At 36.2% G+C, this 22,561-nt stretch overlaps 1 protein-coding gene across 1 annotated transcript in view; it reads left to right on the top strand.

Moving 5' to 3' along the window:
- Positions 1–22,561, top strand: part of COL9A1 (collagen type IX alpha 1 chain) — a 126,052-nt gene that overhangs the window by 54,133 nt on the left and 49,358 nt on the right. Inside the window, 9 exon segments of the mRNA XM_044002761.1 lie at positions 1,465–1,521; positions 3,210–3,263; positions 6,663–6,716; positions 11,540–11,593; positions 17,512–17,565; positions 19,480–19,536; positions 19,684–19,737; positions 19,935–19,988; positions 20,760–20,813. Coding sequence (XP_043858696.1) covers positions 1,465–1,521; positions 3,210–3,263; positions 6,663–6,716; positions 11,540–11,593; positions 17,512–17,565; positions 19,480–19,536; positions 19,684–19,737; positions 19,935–19,988; positions 20,760–20,813 — 492 coding nt within the window.

Genomic DNA, 22,561 nt, shown 5'->3' with positions numbered 1-22,561 from the left:
GACTTAGTTGGTTCTTTTTCCAAGCATGGAATTATTTCATTCTTATTTCATGGCCCCACTCAGAACTAAACCAGCATTTATTATTTCTTTGCTTTTATTTCAGTATGATTTTCCATTGTAAGTAGGGTATCTTTACAGCCAGAGGTCTTTGAAATTTAGGAGGTAAAAGTGAGATAGTTTCCCAGTGCCCTACTTTACATTTAGAGATTTCAGCAGTGTAGGGAATTGACAGTGTGGAAACTACCTTCATTGGTACAAGTAAGCCACTAATTTGTAACATATACTCTTAGAGGGTTGCTTGGGAGGCACTGAACAATTAAGTTAACTTGACTATAGTTATACAGCTTGTATATGTCAGAGGTAGAACTTGAACCCAGGTTTTTCTGACCCCAGGTCTACTTTCCTATCCTTTATACCATAGTACTTTGCCTTAGGTGTTTTGTTTTCGTTTGCCTCTGGGTCTGGGATTTCACTGGTTTAGGGAACTCCTCATTAACAAATTGCTTCAGACAAGGCAGATCTATCCTGCGACTTATGATCTTAGAGGGTCTCTTAGAACAATGGTCCCCAGAGTTGGGGGCAGCAGCCCTCTGGGGCATCATGGCATGACCTTAAGACTGTACATGATCAATCAGTCAGATAGTAGGAAAGCTAGGTCCCATTTCAATATCTCTATGATAGCCATTCATGAGGATTGTCTTTAACACAATGACATGCATCCTTTATGTATGGTGACCCAAATTCCCCTACTTTGCCTCCTAACTCCACTATATGAGTTCCTAATCTTCCCCCTTTCAGTACTAAAGTATAAGTGCCTCAAGGCAGTTATAACCTAAACACTACCTTAGATACCCACTGCAGCAATTATGTAGGTGCCACTGGGAAAATCCTGCCTACTCTAATCCCAAAATACTTACCCCCTGTCCCCTAGAATACCTCCCTGTTGTGATATATGCCCCTTTGAGGATGGGTGGAGGGCAATCAACACTAAGATTTCTATCTCATTCATGTTTACATTTTGATAGTGAGTTATGTAGCAGTATATCTATAAAAATTATAGTTAAATAAATATAAATATATTTTGAGTACATGCTCAATTTTTTTTCTAATAGGGTTTGTGATTTTAAAAGTTTGGAGACCATTGGCCTTGTACACTGATATATAGAATCTCAATCTAGAATCTCAATGTAGAATCTCAATATAGGCCTTCTAGAGCCAAAATGAGGATACCTAGTTAACTATGCCATTTTCTGACTCTCATTTAACATATTAGTGATTACTGTTGGCAAAGTAGATGACTGAACTAATGAAAATGAAATTTTTAAAGGGGGCATATCCAAATACATTCTAATGAATTTGCTTTGTGTGTCAATTGGAACTTCTTAAAAATTTTTACTTGATTGGCCCATTTGGTTTTAAAATTCCCACCTTTCCCCCCCTAACTCTACATGATTTTTTTTGTAGTGTCCTAATTCCTGTCCACCAGGTCGTTCGGGATATCCAGGTCTACCAGGCTTGAGGGTAAGGGAATTAATTTGATTATTATATTTATTAGAGTTGAACTATCAGGGGAAGAAGGAAACATTTATTTTGGGTTCTGTTCTCCCTGTGTGTATCATATTGATAGAAAATTGGTCCTCTGATGGAATAATGGGTTTGTATGCATGTACTCTCATGCATTACTAACAGAATTCACTTATTGTAGCTAATAGGATTCCCTGCTAAATGGAGATTTTAGTTTTATGTTTCCTTTGTTGGTCCAGGAGGAAAACACCAAGAAAGAAAGTGCTTGGTTTGGGATTGGATGAAATACAAAAATCAAGTGTTCAAAAGTTTGTCTATCTTTTGGCATAATTAATCTAGTGCATTTTGGAAGCAGGTGCAAAAATGTACAGGCAGTGAATTTAATCAGAATGGTGTTAGGGGAAAAATGTTAAAGCTTGAGATAAAATGAGATTATCAAAGAGAGATCTATTCTTTTCAAAGAAATTTTTTAAATTATGAATGTATCCATCAAGAAACATAAATAAAAATACAATTATATTTAATATTAATTATTAAATAAGAAATAATTAATGTTGTATATTAAAATATTTAATATATAAATAACAGGATAATATGTGTTGGAGTAGCGGTATTCTCAAACCTTTCTGCCTTATTCACAATGTCTCTTTTTCCTTTTGGATAATATTCAACCTCCCAAGAGGGAGTATGTCAGACAAATCTCAAGTGACTCTGTGGTGGGATAAATTGCTCTCTTCTCTCCTAATCCCTAAACCCAGTCTGATTTAGAGCCAGCCCTGAGGGAGGCACAGAGGAGGCCTTTGTTCCAATCTGAAGAACTGCTGGGGAAAATGATGTATCTACCAGTAAAGGTCTCCTTGGATTCTGATGGCCTCATCCTAAACAGCATTGCCTCCAACCAATTATTCCACTGGAGTAGAATTCATTATCCTCTGTTGATCTTCTGAATTGGGAATGACTTGATTAGACAGGGTAGTCTTCTTCCATGAGGACTTTCATCCCTGGAATCAGATGGGCTTTTGGAAGCCAAGAGCAAGACAAACTGTCTGGGTTTTCACCCAAGGTGGATATGCCATAAGAGGCTACTGAACAACTGAAGCTACTTTCAAAGCTCCTGTTGCCACAACTGACCACTTCCACTGTTTCCTTTGTGGGAATCACTAGACAGCTCAACTCATGTACATAAATTGTTGATAGGATCACGCAGCTGGGCAATGACCTTCCTTGCCTGTGACTTTCTTTTAAGAAAGGGAGTGGGATGTTATGTGTGTGGGAGAGAGCCTGGTCATATTTTTTTTTTTCAGAGACCTTTCCTTGTATTTGGAGAGATGGGGTGGGTAGCTGAGTCAAGACTGCCACCTTCTGGCTTCTGTAGATGACTGAGGTAGAAGTCTTTATGCCTAGCTCATTTTAAAATGTGAAAAATAGCTTTAGAGAACAGAAAGTAGCTGTAATTGAACCAAGACATAGTTGCATTGAACAATGGATAACATGAGATCTTTCCACCAGTATTATATGAAGATTAAAGGGTTATTTTAGGCAATAACATTCTTCTTTTGACTTTAACAGCTCTTTTTTCAGTAGCATATTGCTATGGATTTGAGGAATCCAGGACAATTTTTTAAAGGGCAACCTCTAGTGAAAGATAAGAACTGAAATAATAATTGTTTTTTTGTATTTGGTAGGGTCACAAGGGGGCAAAGGGAGAAATTGGGGAGCCAGGAAGACAAGGTCACAAGGTAAGAAAAATAAATATTTAGTTGGTAAGTTGACACTGAGAAGCAGTGATTAATAGCAGTATTGCCATTACTAAATCAGGCAGTGTTTCACCTTTCCTCCCTAAATGCAGGGTCCTGAGTGGCATATGATGACATTCTTGACCTGCCACGATATACTTAAAATAGCTCATTTACAAGAAGCAGACTAAGCAAAGTTTTTATGCATTCATTTAAGTCTTTCTTTTTATTTGCTGTCTTCTTTTTCCTTTCCAAGTGAATTGCATTTTTGTTGGGTTTCCTTCCTTGACAATTCTGTTATTTCATCATAATTTGGCTAACTGCTTCATTCTTTCAAATAGTCATTTTATTGTAGGTATGTAAAGAATTGATGGCATTAACCAAAAGAGAGTTTCATAATGGGTTTTGAACTTTAGGGTTCCTCAGCTCTTAAGTTAAAAATGGTTTTGCCTGCCATACCTCTTTTTATTTTCCCTTCTTATTTTTGGTACAGCTAAATCTAAGAGTTAGGAGGAAGATTTCCAGACAATTTGGTGGTGGCAGAAATGATATGACTTTGTTAACTTAATAGCAAGATGGCCACCTCATGAAATCCATTATCATAAATTGCATCATCTGATATCTTTCCCAACGGAAGAGTCAAGGTTAAAATCTAAAGGGAATTTAAAAAAACAACTGAAATTTTCAATCTGCAAACATATTCAATACCAGTGCTAGTGGAGTGGTGCTTGGCTTTCCATCTCCTTGGCTTCCATGGAGACATAATAATAGTAACTTATATTTACAAAACACATTCTGATTTACACAGCTCAGTGAGATAGGTAGTTCACACATCATCACTGTGAGCTTCCTTACCACAGTATGGGGTGGTGGATAGAGTGTATTGAGGAAGACCCAGGCAAGTAATTATCCTATAAACTTATAACTATTTGGCCAACTGGGATGATTTTGTTCAGATTCGATGAGCTTTTTTTGAGAACTTTCCCTGAGTAAAGAACCATATTAGGTGCTGAGGAAACAAAGATAAAAATCAGATCGTCCCTGCCCTTGAAAAGCTCATATTCTACTGAAGCATACATGCACTTAAATATACCACAGAGTTAATGGGAATTAACTTTCATTACAAATTATTGCTGACTTCACAATATTTGATATTTTAAGTAGAAGTTACTGGATCGTATTTTAGGTAATTAGCTGAATTTCCCACCTGGAAGAGTAAACAAAGATGTCTTCTTGCACAATTTCAGGCCATGTAAGCAGCCATTGATTGAAGAGTAAAGGAATTACCCTATCTTTACATGGAGCTACATTCAATAAGTGCTTAAAGACCCTAAGGATCAAGTAATCGATGAAAAAGAGCTTCCAAGGCTCTTATTTGACATTAGTGTTTGTACTGTTGACAGAGCTAAGAAGGAGTGCAGAAAATTGCTGGGTAGGCCCAGCGGGAGGCATTAGATATGCAAATTGACCTTTTATCAAATGCATAAATCTGAACATTAGCCAAGTGAAGATGCTTAAGGCAGGTTTATTTGTAAGGAACAGCTTTACCCGAATACCCACTTGATTGGGCTGAAGTACCTTCAGCGTTTGAACTGCCCTATTGAGGATCATATCACAGATCTGCTGGCAAAGATGACCTGAAAATTGGGCAATAAGGAACTATTTTAACTTGCCATTAAAATAGGATTAATTTTTGGGATAGCCCTGTGATTATTGGCATAGGGACTTCCTGGTGAGTTCAATTACCCTATGACCTGTGATCTCATGTTTTTATAATAATTAATAATAATAGTTATAATGATAACAACAATAATGTAGTATTTAAATAGTGCTTTAAGAAGTGCAAATGATAAAACATATGTAGAGTGTTTATTTCATGATCCATAACCACCTAGTTTTTTTTTTTTGTTTTTTTTTTTGTTTTTTTTTTTAGTGAGGCAATTGGGGTTAAGTGACTTGCCTAGGGTCACACAGCTAGTAAGTGTTAAGTGTCTGAGGCCAGATTTGAACTCAGGTACTCCTGACTCCAGGGCTGGTGCTCTATCCACTGCGCCATCTAGCTGCCCCGCCACCTAGTTTTATTGATGAAAAAGTTGAGGTACAGAGAGCTTTGGGATTTTCCCCAGTTCACACTGGGGGGGAGTAAGAAGTGTAGCTGAGATATTGATACAGGTTCTCTGACCCTAGGTACTCTTCATCACTTTTTCCTTGTTTTTATCTATTTAATAGATTTTTAATAATAACCTCCAGGTTTTTATATTTGAAGCAGATACAGGTACAGTACTGTCCTAGGGTTAAACATCCAAATTGAGATCTAAAATAATGAAAAATAAACTAAGGAATAAAAATCTAATACTTGCAAACTACAAATTATCTTTGTTTGATTCTTCCTTCCTCCTCTGATTTCCCCCTCCCCCAAATGCTCTAGAGAAGTAATTATTTAGAAGCATGCAGACAACTGTTACTCATCCATGTGTGTACTATCCACTTAGGTATTATTTCCAACAATTCATATGTCCCAGACTGATGTCCTTTGCCAACTATCTGAATTGCCTCCTTCCACTATCAGTTACTGGTACTTAGGGAATGCAATCTTAACATAATTAGGGAGGTAAATCATTTGCAAAAAAACCATATAATACATTCTTATACCAAAGTGATTTTTGCATTATACAGTGTTTTAGGTTATCTGAATCACTTGTTCTTCTCCATTAACGCTGATAGTTGGAATTGACTGTCATTTCTTTTGCAGAAATTTCTAACTATCACTGCTAGACCTTGAGAGAAATGAAGGTGGATTATTCTTAACATGTAACAAAGGGACAATGAAAATAGAAATGAAGTTGAGTTTCATAAAGCATCTTTTAGGAAAAGTTATTAAAAAGAAAGAATTTCTTGTCAAATTGTGTCACTTTGTGGATTATTGCTAAGGAGAATGCAGAAGTTCAAGTCTAAATTTATATTCCATAAAGAATTCATTTAGAAAAGATTAATCACATGAAATTATTTGGTTGAATGTGATTCCCTGTAGCTCCATGGAGGCCAAAACACAACATTTTCATTGGTTAGGGATTGGGTTCTTTGGTGGAATATTCTCATATTAATATTTTATCTTTAGAGTATTTTAAGATACAACCAGGGGCAGCTAGGTGGCGCAGTGGTTAGAGCACTGGCTCTGGAGTCAGGAGTACCTGAGTTCAAATCCGGCCTCAGACACATAACACTTACTAGCTGTGTGACCCTGGGCAAGTCACTTAACCCCAATTGCCTCGCTAAAAAAAAAAAAGTTATTATTAAGATACAACCAAACTTATAAAAATGTAAAATTGGACTAGACTGAAGATATTGTTAAATATGTTGATTTTTGCATGACATTTCTCAGTTTTAGCTGTTGTTTTTTAGGGAGAAGAGGGTGACCAGGGAGAACTTGGAGAAGTGGGAGCTCAAGGACCTCCGGTAAGGTATTCTTTGGTTGATTGATTGTTTGATCAACCAACATTTATTAATGTGCCAGGAAACATGCTAGGCAGTGGAAATGCAAAGACAAAATTGAAATAATCCTTATTCTTGAGGAATTTACATTGTGTTAGAGTATATGTACATAGAAATAATACATACAAAATATATAGAAGATAATTTTAGGAAAGGGCTCTAGGTCTAGGGGAATCAGGAAAAGCTTCATGAAGTAGGAGGGACTTGAACTGAACTTTCAAGGAAACTAAATATAAGAAGTGAGGTGAGAGGGAATGCATTCTAGGCATGAGGAAGAGCTAAAGCAAAGGTACAGATATAGGAGATGGAATGTCCTGGGTGAGGAACAGCAAGAAGGTCCTTGATTTAATTAATTGTGTAAATTTTGTTAATTATTAAATCTTTAAAAATATTCTATATTTGTATAGTAATAGTATCAATTAAAAGTTTAAAATCATCCAAATAAAAAGCATGCACACTGGTAGTCTAACATCAACTCCCTCCTCTCCTTTTTTTATGACATCATATGATTTTTGCCAAGCTACTTCTTTTGGAAAGATGGAAAGAGTGCTAGTATATGGTCAAATGCTTTTCTTTTATGCATTGTAACTTATTTTAAAATTTTGTATTCTATTTTTCAAATAATAAGTATTTTAAATTTAATCTCTCTCCTATTACCTTTCATGAGCAATTCAAGAAAAACCCTCCCAAAATAATTCCCTCAGTATGTATCCATATAGTCCAGCAAGGTGAATTTTCACATTAGCCATGTCCAAAACTGTATGTCTCTGTATTTTAAGTTCATCACCTCTCTGTCAGGAGGTGAGTGGCATTCTTCATCAATTATTTTGGATTTGTGATTTATCATTGTGTTGATCAGTTGCTTTTCTCTACAGTGTTATTGTATATGTTATTGTATAAATTGTTCTCCTAGTTCTACTTACTTTGCTTGCATATCTTCATAAAGGTCCCAGTTTAATTTGAAATTGTCTATTTCATCATTTCTTATGGCACCATAATAGTCCACTATGTGATATGCCATAATTTGTTTAGGCATTCCCCAGTGGGAAAATATCTTTTTGGTTTCCAGTTTTTCACTAACATGAAATGAATTACTAGAAATATATATATATATTTCCTTTTGGTTTGATTTCTTTGGGGATAAAGTAGTACCTACCACTATTCTGTGGTATATCTAAGTCTAAGAATATGCAGAGTTTAGTAACTTTGGGGGCATAGTTCCAAATTACATTCCAGAATGGCTTGACTAATTCACAGCTCCATCTGTTTGTTGTCCCACATTCGCTCCAACATTTGTCATTTTCCTTATTTGTGATCTTTGCCAATTTGATAGGTATGGGTAGAACCTCAAAGTTGCTTTAATTTGTACTTCTTTAATTATCAGTGCTTTAGAGATTTTTTTCAAATGATTGTTGATAGCTTGGAGTTCTTCCTTTGAAAGAAATTTTAACTTCTTTTGAACTGCTTGCTCAATATCCTTTGAACATTTATCTTTTGGGGAATGGCTCTTAGTCTTTTAAATTTGAATCAGTTCCTTATATAACTTTGGAATGAGACCTTTATTTGAGAAATTTATTGCAAAGATTTTTTTTATCCCCAGTTATGTGTTTCACTTCTAATTTTTACTATAATCAAAGTCACCCATTTTATCTTGCATGATCCTCTCACTTGTTTAGTCATGAACTCTTTCCCTATCCATAGATCTAAAAGGTAAGCTCTTCTTTACTCCTTCAATTTGTTTGTGATGTGACATTTTTTCTATCAAAGTCATGTCTCCATTTGGAGAACTATTACTTATGATCACATAAAATTAAAAAAAATAGGTTTAGGGGCAGCTAGGTGGCAGAGTGGATAGAGCACTGACTCTGGAGTCAGGAGGACATGAGTTCAAATCCAGCCTCAGACACTTGACAACTTACTAGCTGTGTGATCCTAGGCAAGTCACTTAATCCCAATTGCCTCACTCAAAACAACAATAACAACAACAACAACAACAACAACAACAACAACAACAAATAGGTTTAAGGTTTAAGTGCCCAAAAGGCTATCCAAAGAGCAAAGGTATTCCATATATATGTATATAGGTATACATATATGTATATATTCCATACATGTGTATATAGGTATACATATACATTCCATATATACACATATATGCACATATCCTGTATATAGGTATACATATATACAATACACACATGTATATATTATATATTATACAACATATATGTGTTATATATGTATATGTGTGTATACATATACACACACATACCACATATTCAAAAGACTAGCCATTTGTCCTTTGGCAATTACAAGCCTCTTGAATATGAGTAGGTAGCATCAGACTGATTAGTTTAGTTTTTTTTTTTTAAGCTAGCATATTATCATTCTAATTAGAACATTCTTAATTGCTGGCAATCATGTCTTTTAATAAAAAGACATTCCCTTGTGTTTTAGCAGTTTGTTGCTCTAATATGCATAGTAAATTAATTTGGAATAACAGCGTTCCTCTATTCAGAGCATTATGTTATGCCAGGCTGGTCCTTTTGGGGGGAGCACTAGATGAGGGTGGAATTAATCCACATTGTTTATCCTGTTGGAATAAATAATCATAATTATGGGAGTAATGATTTCCAAACATCCATTGAATATGGCAGTGTGTGCTCACCATTATAGGAGAAACATAGAAAACAAACATTGTTCTTGCTCTCATGGAGAAAAATGTCTAAAAAGGACAGGAGTCCAAACATTTGAAGTTGGAAGAAGTTGGGTTACTTGTTCTACTTCTCTACTTCCCTCACATGCCCTAATTCAGGGAGTTCTGCTGATTGGGACCTGCTTAGGAACATGCTAAAAATCAAGCTAGATATTGAATAGTGAATTTTTATTATTTTTTTTTGTGGGGCAATGAGGGTTAAGTGACTTGCTCAGGGTCTCCTCAGAGTCACACGGCTAGTAAGTGTCAAGTGTCTGAGGCTGGATTTGAACTCAGGTCCTCTTGAATCCTGGGCCAGTGCTCTATCCACTGCTCCACCTAGCTGCCCCCTTGAATAGTGAATTAAAGGGTAAAAAGTTGTTTCTACTCTGCCTCTTTTTTTTTTTTAGATAAAGTATATCCCAAGAGTCTTAGTGAAATTTTAAGCTATTAAAGTTTATTTAAAAGCTATTAAATCTTAAAACTTCTCAAAGACTCCTGGGGGTACCCTGTATATTGGTATTTAATAGAATATATTTGTTACAGAAACTTACTGTCTTTACTCTAGTGATGTTTTTAAACTGTATCTGTCATTTCATTGGTAGAGGGAACTCCTAGTGAGGAAACTTCTTCAACCCATGCAGTCATCATTTACTGAGCAGAGTAACCAAAGAGAGCTGAGGCAAAAAGGGTTGGTTTGATGAAACAAGGGTTACATATGCTGCAGGAATATCTGTTAAAAAATGTTATACATAAGAGGAAAATGAGACTCAGAAAAGTGAAATGACTTTAAATTACACATATAATAAGCATAAGGCCCATGATTCAAACCCAGGTCTTTGCCACAATCTCTAGCACTTTTTTTTTTTTTTTTACCACCACCAGGTTCCTCTAGTTACAAACATCTGGCTTGGGAAGAGCCTCTGTGTTCTACATCATGACTACCTTTTCAGTATACCTCATAATTGCTTGAACCTGAGAACTACCTTCTATGCAAATGTAGACATTTAAGAAGTTACTGGTGCTTAGGGGGCATATAACCCATTCCACTGTTGAAACCCCTGCCACTTCTTTAGGAGAAACCCAAACTTACACTTCTTCCCTATTTTTTGCATTTATCCCACAACACACACACACACACACACACACACACACACACTGGAGTTGTCATTAGTGTTAGTAAAGAAAGTCATGAGGGTTTTGACTCTGACATCATGAGTTGGAACTCCAAATCCATTTTCCTCAGAGAAACTGCATGTGAAATGGTGATTATCTAGAATGTTTCCTATTATAGATATATTTCTATCATAGAATTTTTAGTGCTAGGCTTCAAGCACATGATTATGCTTTACTGAGGCCAAATGCATTGGTCTAGTTACTTAGTCATCAAGTATAACATTTTTTTTCCTGCGGGAAAATTCACTCACATTTAAAACAGCTTAAATGCCAAAGAATTCATAGAAATCTTAGAAAACAAGCCTTTTTCTCAATTTGGGCCTGAGCTTATAAGTTTTGGTACCTTTGTAAAAAAAAATCAGTTACAGCTTTTTTTTTTTTTCTGGGGCAATAAGGGTTAAGTGACTTACCCAGGGTCACATAGCTAGTAAGTGTCAAGTGTCTGAGGCTGGATTTGAACTCAGGTCCTCCTGAATCCAGGGCCAGTGCTTTATCCACTGTGCCACCTAGCTACCCCCTACAGCTTTGGTTTTTAATAATTATTCCAGTTCTAGCTTTGCATGAATATTTGTACAATACTTAAATTATTTTTACTCTTCAAGGCTAAGGAAAGCCTTTTTGATTTTTTTCATTTCTAAGTAAGGATATCACCATTCACAGGTGTGCATTTTGGTAACATTCTGCTTTTCTAACATTTCAGCTTTGGCCAACTGACAATTCGTTTTCTAGTTCAGCATCAAATTATTTGTCATCCATATTTTAAAGTTTTCTTTTATAGAGGGATATAGTCTTTAACCCAATCACCAGCAGAAAGCCTACTGAAGAGGAAACATGAAGTAATAAAAAATTATTTAAGAAAATACATTTCTGTTAAAATTTCTTTTTCTTCTTTCTTTTCCTTTCTTTTAATTTCTAGGGTCCTCAAGGCTTGAGAGGAATAACTGGTATAGTTGGGGCCAAAGGAGACAAAGTAAGATCAAAATTATTTTGGTTTTAAAAAATTAAATAATTTATTATAAACTTAATATTGGAGAGCCATATAACTAATGTGTAATTTAAGATTCTAAATGTGGATTCTAATCTGTTCCCCCAGTTTTGGGGGAAACTGACTAAAAATCACTGATTAAACGAGTTTAGGTTTTTAAGGGTTTATTGGAAAATAGAAAGAAAAAAGATTGAGAACAGAATTCTAACAGCCTGGCATTCCTATCTTTCCTCAAATTTCCTGTGAAGTCCTCTGCCGCCACCACCATCAAGTCAGGAAGCCAAAAAGCCCCCGCGCTCTCTGCGCAGGCTCCCTTTCCTCCTTCCTGTCTCCCCCCAGACCACAGGAGGCTCCTCAAGTTGATTGGCTGGTAGCCTTGATAGACAGCACCCATGAGCAAACGTCATTTCCTGACGCCAAGGAAAAGCCACAATGCCTCTGAGGCATTTTCCTCATGGTGGAGCTTTCCCACAGCAAGTCTCCAGTAGGTGGCGTCATTCCAATCATTACAGTACCCCCTTTTGTTCCTCAAGAAACAAAATGTTTCCTTGACGGAACAAAAGGGGGGACTAATTACCTTTTCTTCCAGGTAAATCTATGTGTTTGTATTTAATTTAAATGCATAAAATCTTATGATAGCTTTTAGTCACTCTAGGACTATATCATTCACATTCATTGTTCCTTATATTTAGCATACATGCTGGTCTTCTCTTTATGCTTTTTTTGCATAGCATTATTTCACAAAGTTCTCTCCAATTTCCTTTACCTTTATCATATTTGTTGGTATTAATTGCATTATGACAGACTTGGACCTACCATGATTTATCCGATTTCCCTTATTATTAGATACATTGGTTGCTTAACATTATTGTTACTGATAGACTAATTCAAAATATTTTAATTCTTATGTTTTCTGGTCACTGTATACGATCTATTATAACCATTGTTCTCAAGTTATGCTTCAGTGCTTAGTAGGCTATCCCTACCATTCTGTTTTTAGGCTAGGAAACTTACGAAGATGACTATGAATACTTAATTCCAATTACTGATTTTAAAAAATAAATTATTTTATTTAAATAGTAATTTAAACAAGTACCATTTAAATAATGGTATGGTAGAATGAGATGGGTTGTCCAGCTCTTGTATATGAATGACAGATTCATGAAATGTTCCATGTTTTGAAACCAGGTCTTCCCGATTCCAAGTACATCACCCTTCCCTTCTTTCCTGTCCGCCACCATACAATTCTGCCTTCAAAAACACAACATTTTTTCATTTGTAGAAGACGTGAACTTAGGAGCCCTTAAGTCACCTTCTTCCTATGTATCCTTCTATTTATATATTGTTTCCTAATCCTATTTGAACTTTTAAATGCTGATACAGAGGATTCTCCTTTTTTGGATCTTAATCATTTCTTAAAACAAATGATCCTTCTCTGAGAAAATTAATTAGTATTAGGAATATCTCAGAGATGTAAGGGACCTTAGAATTCATTAAATCCTTAATTCATTAAATTCCTTAATTTTAATGATGGGGAGACTGAAATCCAGAGCAAATTGCCTCAGATCTCAAGGTTAGTTAGAACGAAGTATGGAGATTGTCCTGATATGTTTTTAATTTGAGAATTTCTTCCATTTGGTGCTTTCTGGGAAAAAAAAAAGCCCTTTGGTTTAGTCTTTATCAAGTTGTCCTTCAAACAGAAATGCTCTTGTCATGAATTCTAATACAGGAAGTATCTTCCTTTCATCTGAGATTCTCTCCTGTAAAATTCAATTGAGCTGGACTCACCTAGCATTTAAAAAAACTTATTTTTATTTGTGATAGATAACTGCATTTTATACATATATCAAACATAGATATAATATGTACACACATATATGACATATATAATATAAATTTTCTACATTATTACATTTAGATATGCCTAGGTATATTCTAATACATATAACTTAGTATTCTAAATCTTAAAATAACTTTTTAAGTACCTACTACAGACTTAATATTGTGCTAAGTGTTGGGGATACAAAGACAGAAGTGAGGTACACCCTGCCCTTGAGCAATGTACATTCTATTATAATTACATAAAATGAATGATGAATTACAAGGGCTTTTAAAATTATTTCTGGGTCATTCTTCACCTAAGGGAATGCTGATTAACATTTTGCTCTTAATTCTTAAGGATCAATGAATTCCATGATTCTTTAGGTGCCTCGGATTCAATTGGTCTGTAAATACTTTTGAATCATGTTAAAGATGTGAATTCTAAATGCTCACCATGGTCTCTCTCATACTGCTGTCCTACTTCATTATCTGTCTATTCCTTCTCTTTTTATGTTTTCTTATCTCTCTGGTACACTTTTGCCCATTAGATTAGTTGTCTCTTTATTTGTGTCAACTAAAGCTATAAATCTAGGTGGTATAGTGGCTCCAGTGTTAGATTTGGAGTCATGAAGGTCTGAGTTTAAATTCTGCCTGTCACTAGCTATATGATCTTGGGCAAGTCACATAGCTGCTCTCTACCTCAGGTTCCCCATCTGTAAAATGGTAATAACTTCATCCCTGTCATGAGAACTGATAATCCATCTTTCAAGTTCTGCATCAAACCATTTATTTTTGCGATCCAAATTTTAAAGTTTTCTCTTAGGAGCAGGTGGAATAGCCTGCTACCTTGTCATGAGAGTAAAGTGAAATAAAGCATACACAGTGCCTTTAGAACCTTGTTTAGTCAATTAGTTGTGTCTAACTCTTTGAGACCCCATTCAGGGGTTTTCTTGGCAAAGATACTGGAGTGGTTTGCCATTTCCTTCTCCAGCTCATTTTACAGATGAGGAAACTGAGGCAAACAGGGTTAAGTGACTTGTTCAGGGTCCCACAGTTAGTGTCTGAGACTGGATTTTAACTCAGGTCCTTCTGACTCCAGGTCCAGTGATCTATTTACTGCTCCACTTAGCTAACCTTAAGAACCTTAAGGCAGTATATAAATGTTAATGATCCTTGTGCCCTCTTTTCTGCCTTTTGCTATTAAGGTGATCATCTTTCCCTTTTATTTTATTTTAAAGTCCCTACTTTGTTGGTGAGAAAAAAATATAGAGAGAGTAGGAACATTGGTAATCAGAGAATCATTGACCTACATATGGAAGACTGAGGTCATCCAACCTAACCCCTCTAGTTTTATAAAGGAGGAAACTGAAGGGAGTTTAAGTGATTTGTCAAGGATAGATACACAGCTAGTCTAAGTTTCAGAAGCAGGAGGTGAAGCCAGCTCTTCTGACTCCAGAGACAATACTCTTTCCAATGTACCATGCCACATCTCTTCATGCAACATATAAAGATTTTTATAATTTTTATATTTAATAATATGTTTACATAATTTTAAACAATAAGTCACATTGTCTATATTTGGGTTATTATTTTCACCCTGCTAATGATAATAAAAGACAGAAATTATTTTTCAAAGTGGTGATTGAAATAAGCTATTGCAATCCTGTGTTAAGAGGGATCTGACTATTAGTTATATAGACATAGATAAATGTTATTATAATAGTAATATCTGGCATTATATATAATGCTATCAGGTCACAAGGTGTTTTATATATATGATCCCATTTGATCTTTACAATAACCTATATGGTAGGTGCTATTATTATCATCCCCACTTTACAGATAAGGAAACTGAAGTTGAAAGGGTTAAATGATTTACCCAAGGTTCCCATAGCTAGTATCTAAGGCAGGACTCAAAGCTAGCTCTTCCCGACTCCAAGTCCAGCACTCAATCCCACCATGCCATCTAATAGCCATCTCTTGGTGGGGATCCAATGTAAAAAAATATGAATAAGGGTGCTGCTACCTTTGGCAAGAACTGAAGCTTAAAATGGGAGTAGAAATGTCAAGTGAAAGGATTTTGTAGGGCATGCCTGAAATGGGCCACATGCCTGAGATTCTGACTTCTGGTGTGATTGGAGCTATTGAATTCTCAGAAATGCTTGCAAGCAACTGTAGCAACAGAAGCCAGAGCAGCTGCTATTGCAGTGCCTATTGGAGCCTGACTCACTATCAGATTTTCCCAGATGCTCTAGAAACTCTGGGAATGTGACTACAGAGCAGTTGTTATTTATATCTCAAAACTTCAAAAAATTTTCATTTCATTATATATCTTCTAGGCTCAGGTGATGTAGTAGATAGAGTGCCGGGCCTAGAATCAGGAAGACCTGAGTTCAAATACGGCCTCAGACATTTACCAGTTGTATGACCCAGGACAAGTCACTTAATCTGTATTTGCCTCAGTTTCCATCTGTAAAATAGGGTAATAATTTCATCTACCTCACAGGATTGTTGTGAGGATCAGATGAAATAATAACTGGAAAGTGCTTAGTATAGTATCTGGAGTGTAGTTATTATGATAATTAGTTATTATTATTTAAGTCTTGATGGGGTAGCAACATTAACTTACAAAAAAATTCTCAGAGGCTGTATAGATATGTCAGAACAAAGTACTATGATCATTTAAGTGCTTTTCATGATAAGAGCTATTGGGATTTTTGGTCCTTCGATCTCAAAGAGGACCATGACATATGGGTGATGTCATGACTTGCAGGGAATTGGATTTAAATTAGGGAGGGCAGGGCAAGGTCACCAACCTTACCATCCCCTCCAGAGCCATCTGATAAATATCAGGATGACAGGAGATGGCCCCAGATGTTTAAGGCAATTGGGGTTAAGTGACTTGCTCAAGGATACACAGCTAGTAACTATCTGAGGTGAGGTTTGAACTCAGGTCTTCCCAACTTCAGGGTTAGTGCTCCATCTGCTGAGACACCTAGCTGCCCCCAGTAAGAGCTATATGTTTTGGACTGATGCATCTCTGTGTTAACTGCTTAACTGAATACGCCCTAGTGCATGCTGTTAGGCAGGTGTTCCTAACCTGGGGTCTATAAATTTAAAAAAATTATTTTCATAACTGTATTTTGATATATTTCATTCCCTTTGTAATTCTATACATTTTATCTTATGCATTTAAAAAAATCATCCTGAGAAGGGGCCCATGGGCTTCACAACACTGCCAAGGGTCTCTGACACAAAAAATGCTTAAGCACCTTCATGGTAGAGGAAGGGTACATGAAAATCAATAAGAGGCAGCTTTTAGGCCTGAGGACTTGCTGACTTTCCAAGTTGGCAGGTCAGCCTTAAAGATGTATTTTTGGGAAAGGCTAAAATAACGTTTCATTTATTTTTAAAAATGTTTTTCATTTCTTTAATAATATTTTTCAATTATATTTTATTTTGGGGGGGGGCAGGTGGGGCAATGAGGGTTAAGTGATTTGCCCAGGGTCACATAGCTAGTAAGTGTCAAGTGTCTGAGGCCGGATTTGAACTCAAGTCTTCCTGAATCCAGGGCCGGTTCTTTATCCACTGCACCACCTAGCTGCCCCCAATTTTATTATTATTTCTGAATTCACTCTCTCCTACCTTACCCTCCCTCATACATTGAGAAAGCAAGAAATACAAAATCAATTACAAATACATACAGTTAAGCAAAACATATTCTTATATATTAGCCATGATTTTAAAAAATACCTATACTTGGCTCCATCAGCAATCTGAGGGTGGCTATCATGTTTCATCATGAGTCTTCTGGAACTGTAGTTGGTCATTGTGTGAATCAGAGTTTCCAAGTCTTTCAATTCTATTTATAGTACTGTTATTGTATTATTCTTCTGGTTCTGCTCACTTACTCTGCATCAGTTCATACAAGTCTTCCTATGTTTCTCTGAAATGATTCCCTTCATCATTTCTTACAACACACTAATGTTCCATTACATTCATCTACTATAACTGACCTTTAATTGTAATCCTTTGCTTTATTTTCATGAGAACCTTGTTATTACTTGTTTTCTATTTTTCAGGGAGCTCGTGGCCTTGATGGTGAGCCTGGGCCTCAGGGACTTCCTGGTGCACCTGTAAGTTGTTTTTCTCTTCTTAACTCTTCAAATTTGGGGAACGTGTTGTGGGTTTGTTAATTATAGGAGAGGAGATGGAATGATAGATGTTGCAGTTGTTTTCCATGTTTCAAAATGCTTTGGGTATCAATCAACCAACGTTCATTTATTACCTACTACACGCCAGGCATTTGTGTTAAGCACTGGGGATACAAAGGCAGAAGTGAAACAACTTCTGGCTTTGCAGGGCTGACAACCTAGTAAGGAGAGATAGCAAGATCATATTGAAGAATATTAAAATAGACATGAGGTCGTTTGGGGTGAAAAGCACTGTTGGCTAGAGAGAAGAGCATAAAAGGAAACTAAGGATTTTAAGAAATAGAGATGAGGAGGGAGAACATTATAGGTATAGGAAACAAGCAAAGGTGCAGAGGTGGTAAATGCAGGATCATATATAAGGAACAGTAAGAAGGCCAGTTCACTTTCTTTTTTTTTTTTGGTGAGGCAATTGGGGTTAAGTGACTTGCCCAGAGTCACATAGCTAGTAAGTCTTAAGAGTCTGAGGCCAGATTTGAACTTACGTCCTCCTGACTCCAGGGCCAGTGCTCTATCCACTGTGCCACCTACCTGCCCCTCACTTTTCATACCTTAAAGTGTTTAGCCATGTTAGCTATAATAATGATAATAATAATAATTTAATTTTTATTATTATTTGCAAGCCCATCTCTTTTAAAATCCTCAATTGTTTTGAGAATTTAGCAAATAGCTAAAGAAAGAGCCTGTGTTCCTAATTCCTATGTAAATTATTATTGTTGGGGCAGCTAGGTGGCGCAGTGGATAGAGCACCGGCCCTGGAGTCAGGAGGACCTGGGTTCAAATCTGACCTCAGACACTTAACACTTACTAGCTGTGTGACCCTGGGCAAGTCACTTAACCCCAATTGCCTCACTAAAAAAAAAACCCCAAAACAAAAAACAAACAAACAAAATTATTATTGTTATTGTCATGATTATTTTTATATATCACTACCTTCACTATAGGATTATTATGCTCTGTGTATACTGATAGTGCCTCTTACTAAATACAAATATACACTGTTGGTCACAACAAGAGAGTGTGGGTGAATTGATAGGAATCTATTACCATATTATAAGACACTTCAAAGCATAAATAGGATAGAGACAGATATAGACTGGACCTGTGATTCTACTGGTATAGGGAACTTCAGGGGAGGAAATTTCCTCTTCCTATGCAAGTCAGCAACTTCTTTGCAATTTAGTCTTAGAGAGGTGTTTAGAACACAGATAGCTTAAGTGAATTGACACACAGCGTTTGAATCAGAGGCAGCATTTGAACCCAGGCCTATCTGTCTTTAAGCCAGATTGTATGTAAAAAACTGATAATAGTTGATTAGAATTATGTTCATATCTTCATTTTAACATATTTTATTACTGTGCACATGTTATGGTTAAAAGTCCAAAGAGCCTAATATCAACATTAGGTTACATCAAAAGTAGTCAAAGTACTTGAATGATATAGAGGAAAGATCTTTTCCATAACCAGACCCTCTTCCCACAAAATATTGAATTTGGTTGACATTACTCAATGAATGTTGGTAGTGTGCAGATTTGGTGGCTGGTTTTAAGGTCATCTGTACTTGGACAAAATAAGATATACATGAGCACATATGTCCTAGCTTGAAAATGTAGAAGGAATCTGCCAAAGTCGTGATCTTTCAGTTCAGTCACTGAGGAAGCATTAATAGCCAAGTCAATTTCATTTTATATCAATATTTTTAAAAATATTGATTCATTCCGAGGAAATGAAAGCACTGGGGACAAAATAGCAACTCCATTATGTAATATGCATACTGATTTATTATTTTTTAAAAGACTGCAACCTCTGCATTATTAATAAGAAATATATTTCTTTCAGGGTGATCAAGGGCAGAGAGGACCACTAGGAGAAGCAGGCCCCAAGGGGACCGAGTGAGTTCTAAATATCCTCAACCATGCATTCACAAAACCTTTATTTCTATTATAAATGGAACTATGATAATTATTTTGAAAATGTAATGGGATATTATTCATGTATATTACTTAAATGCCTTCCCCTTCTCTTCTCTTTTTCTCTTTGCAGGGTGTTCAGGGTCCTAGAGGAATAAACGGCCTCCCAGGTCCAAAAGGAGAGAATGTATGTACTCATATGCAGCACTGTATAACTTAAAGTGTTATAGTCATGTTCCCTATAACAAGTCATTTTATTTTTATTATTATTTGAAAGCCCATCTTTTAAAAAATAATTACTAAGTTGTTTTGGAACTTAGCGAATAGCTAAAGAAAGAAAGAGGCTGTGTTCTTCATTCCTATATATGATTTTTATGTCTCCAGGGCTTGCCAGGAGTAGATGGCCGAGATGGAATCCCTGGGATGCCAGGATCAAAGGTAGATGCCTGATTTAATCAATGTGTAATTTAGGTCTTTAAAAAATTGAGCCAGGGGCAGCTAGGTGGCGCAGTGGATAAAGCACCGGCTCTGGATTCAGGAGTACCTGAGTTCAAATCCAGCCTCAGACACTTGACACTTACTAGCTATGTGACCCTGGGCAAGTCACTTAACCCCCATTGTCCTGCAAAAAACCAAAAACAAACAAACAAAAAAAGGAAAACTTGAGCCACACTGCTAGAGACACAATGTTGGTCATTATAGCAAGCTTGCTTGGTTTCAAGAGTGCTGAAAAAATGAGGTATTACTAAAAGCAGATAGAGAGGGACTATGGATGCTGAGTGAATATGATACTTCCATATTCTTGAGTCCTATGACATTTTACAAGTGTGTGTTATTTTATATAGCCACTCTATGAATTTGTAGCATGTGTGTTTCCTCTTATATACATGACATAGGGATAAAGACAAGGGGGGGATTGAATCTGTGATTTCTGAAATTCTGATACCATAAGGAACTTCTTCCACTGCAACTTATAATCACTGAGACCTGCTTAGGACACTGAGTTGAAAGACTTACTCAGGATTACACAGATAAAGAGTGTCAGAGATAGAACTTAAACCTACCTGTCCAACTCTCTACCTGCTATGCAAACACTGCCTCTTATACATAGAATATATATATATATGTATATACTATTAATATCTTCCAAGTAGTAAAATTATGCCTCATGTGACATTTCATTTTATAATGTAAAAATTATTTTTTCAGGGTGAGCCTGGGAAACCTGGTCCTCCTGGTGACATAGGAAGGCAGGGGCTTCCTGTAAGTATCTAATTCTTAAAATTGTAGTTGTTAATTATGTGTAAGGAAGATTTGAATTAAAAGCATATTTATCAATATGTACGATGACTACAAGACTGTAAATGAAAAGGATAACAGCAAAAAGACTGAAACAGAATTGTGGGAAATTAAAATGATCAACCTTGGCTAAAAAGGGAGAAATATGAGAATATGGAACCCTCCTTTCTGTAGAGAGGTAGAGGACTGACTATAGGTGTGGAACACTGCATACAATATCAGTAGTTTTGCTGATTTTTTTTTCTTCCTTTTTTAAATGAAAAAAACATTTTTTTTACTCCTTGTTCTAAGGAATGGCTATCTGTTAACTGAAGAGGTATCCTCTGAGGAATGAAGGCTATGTGAAATCAAGAGTTAATCATAAAACCAAAAATGTCTATTGCTTTGTCACTTATCAAGCTTTAGTGATAAATTTTAATTCTCAAAGTTCAGATAAAATTGTTTATGAATTTTTCCCCTCAAAATATCATGTAATTTTGGGGTGGGTAGTTTCTTCAAAATACTTTGATTTTTAAAATTTCTACTTTAAAAAAATGTTCATTTTTCATCAACTCACTGTTTTGTAGTTATTGGGCTGCAGGGGTCATTCATCCCACTGACCTTGATGCAGGGCTGATTTCCCAGAAGATATTTCCTTCTCTCAATTTCTGGTCAGAGTCTAATGCTCTTGATAGTAGTAGGGTTGAGCCTCAAGAAGAATAGGAGTAGGAACCAGGAGCAATGTGAGAGTGATGAGTTTTGGATTGCATGTTACTTTGGAGTATTGTTTGGGTTTGTTGCTGGGACTCAAAGGGATTTACAGGAGAATTATATGGGCCAGACAATGTTGAAAGCAGTAAGCTCTTTTAATTGGTGCATTTAAGGGAAATCAACATGTGGTTTAACTGGAAGCACCTGGCTCAAGGTTCAAGAAGAGGGAGGAAGGGGTAATATTCAAAGCATACTAGAAAACCCCATTGGAACTGATGTCTCAAAACCAGGGCTGTGTGCTGGCCACACACAATGAAACAGATATCTCTAAAGTAATATAGGCAAGGGCATAGAAGGGTTGTAACCAGATATGTTGCCAAGGAGCTCTATGCATCGTGGTCTTTAGATCAAGGTAGGAATGAATCCATAACAATCTTGGAAGAGAACTTTTGGTGCCAACTTCTCTCCCTCTTTCAGGACAGTTTGGAGATCAAGGACACTCAAGTGTTTTATCAGGAAGAGAGGGGTCCTGCATAAATAAATCTGGTTGACTTCCCACCTTTGAGGTCAAAAGTGGGAAGATGCCAGTTAGAAAAAAACCCAACAAACTGGGCATTTCTAGATTGATAAATTCTAAGAATAGAAGTTTCTACATAAGACAGATTCCAGAGAAGGAACAGAAAGTAAAGGACTGGATATTGGGCAGGAAAAGGGGATGTGGATATGGCATAGCTACAATTAGACTCCCCAAACCTGGCATTTTTCTGGACTATAATTTATTTGTGCCACTGTTGTCTTACACTAGTGTGAAAAACTGAGAGTTTTATATTAGAAGAGAATTGCATTGTCCATTTTGTGGCATCTAATTGTAAATGTTGGTCCTGGTTAGTGTCAGCTCTAAAGAATACTTTGTGATATGGAGCCTATAGTTCACTATATCCTTTGGTCTTTGACTAAATTTCTTAATCTTCACATCTAAGTTCTTCATGGCTAATGACTACAGAATCAATGTTCCTGAGAAC

This window comes from Dromiciops gliroides, chromosome 4 (assembly GCF_019393635.1).
Source record: "Dromiciops gliroides isolate mDroGli1 chromosome 4, mDroGli1.pri, whole genome shotgun sequence".
In the NCBI taxonomy this organism is placed as follows: domain Eukaryota; kingdom Metazoa; phylum Chordata; class Mammalia; order Microbiotheria; family Microbiotheriidae; genus Dromiciops; species Dromiciops gliroides.
The sequence above is the reverse complement of the archived record's forward strand: the minus strand, read 5'-3'. Positions and strand labels throughout refer to the sequence as shown.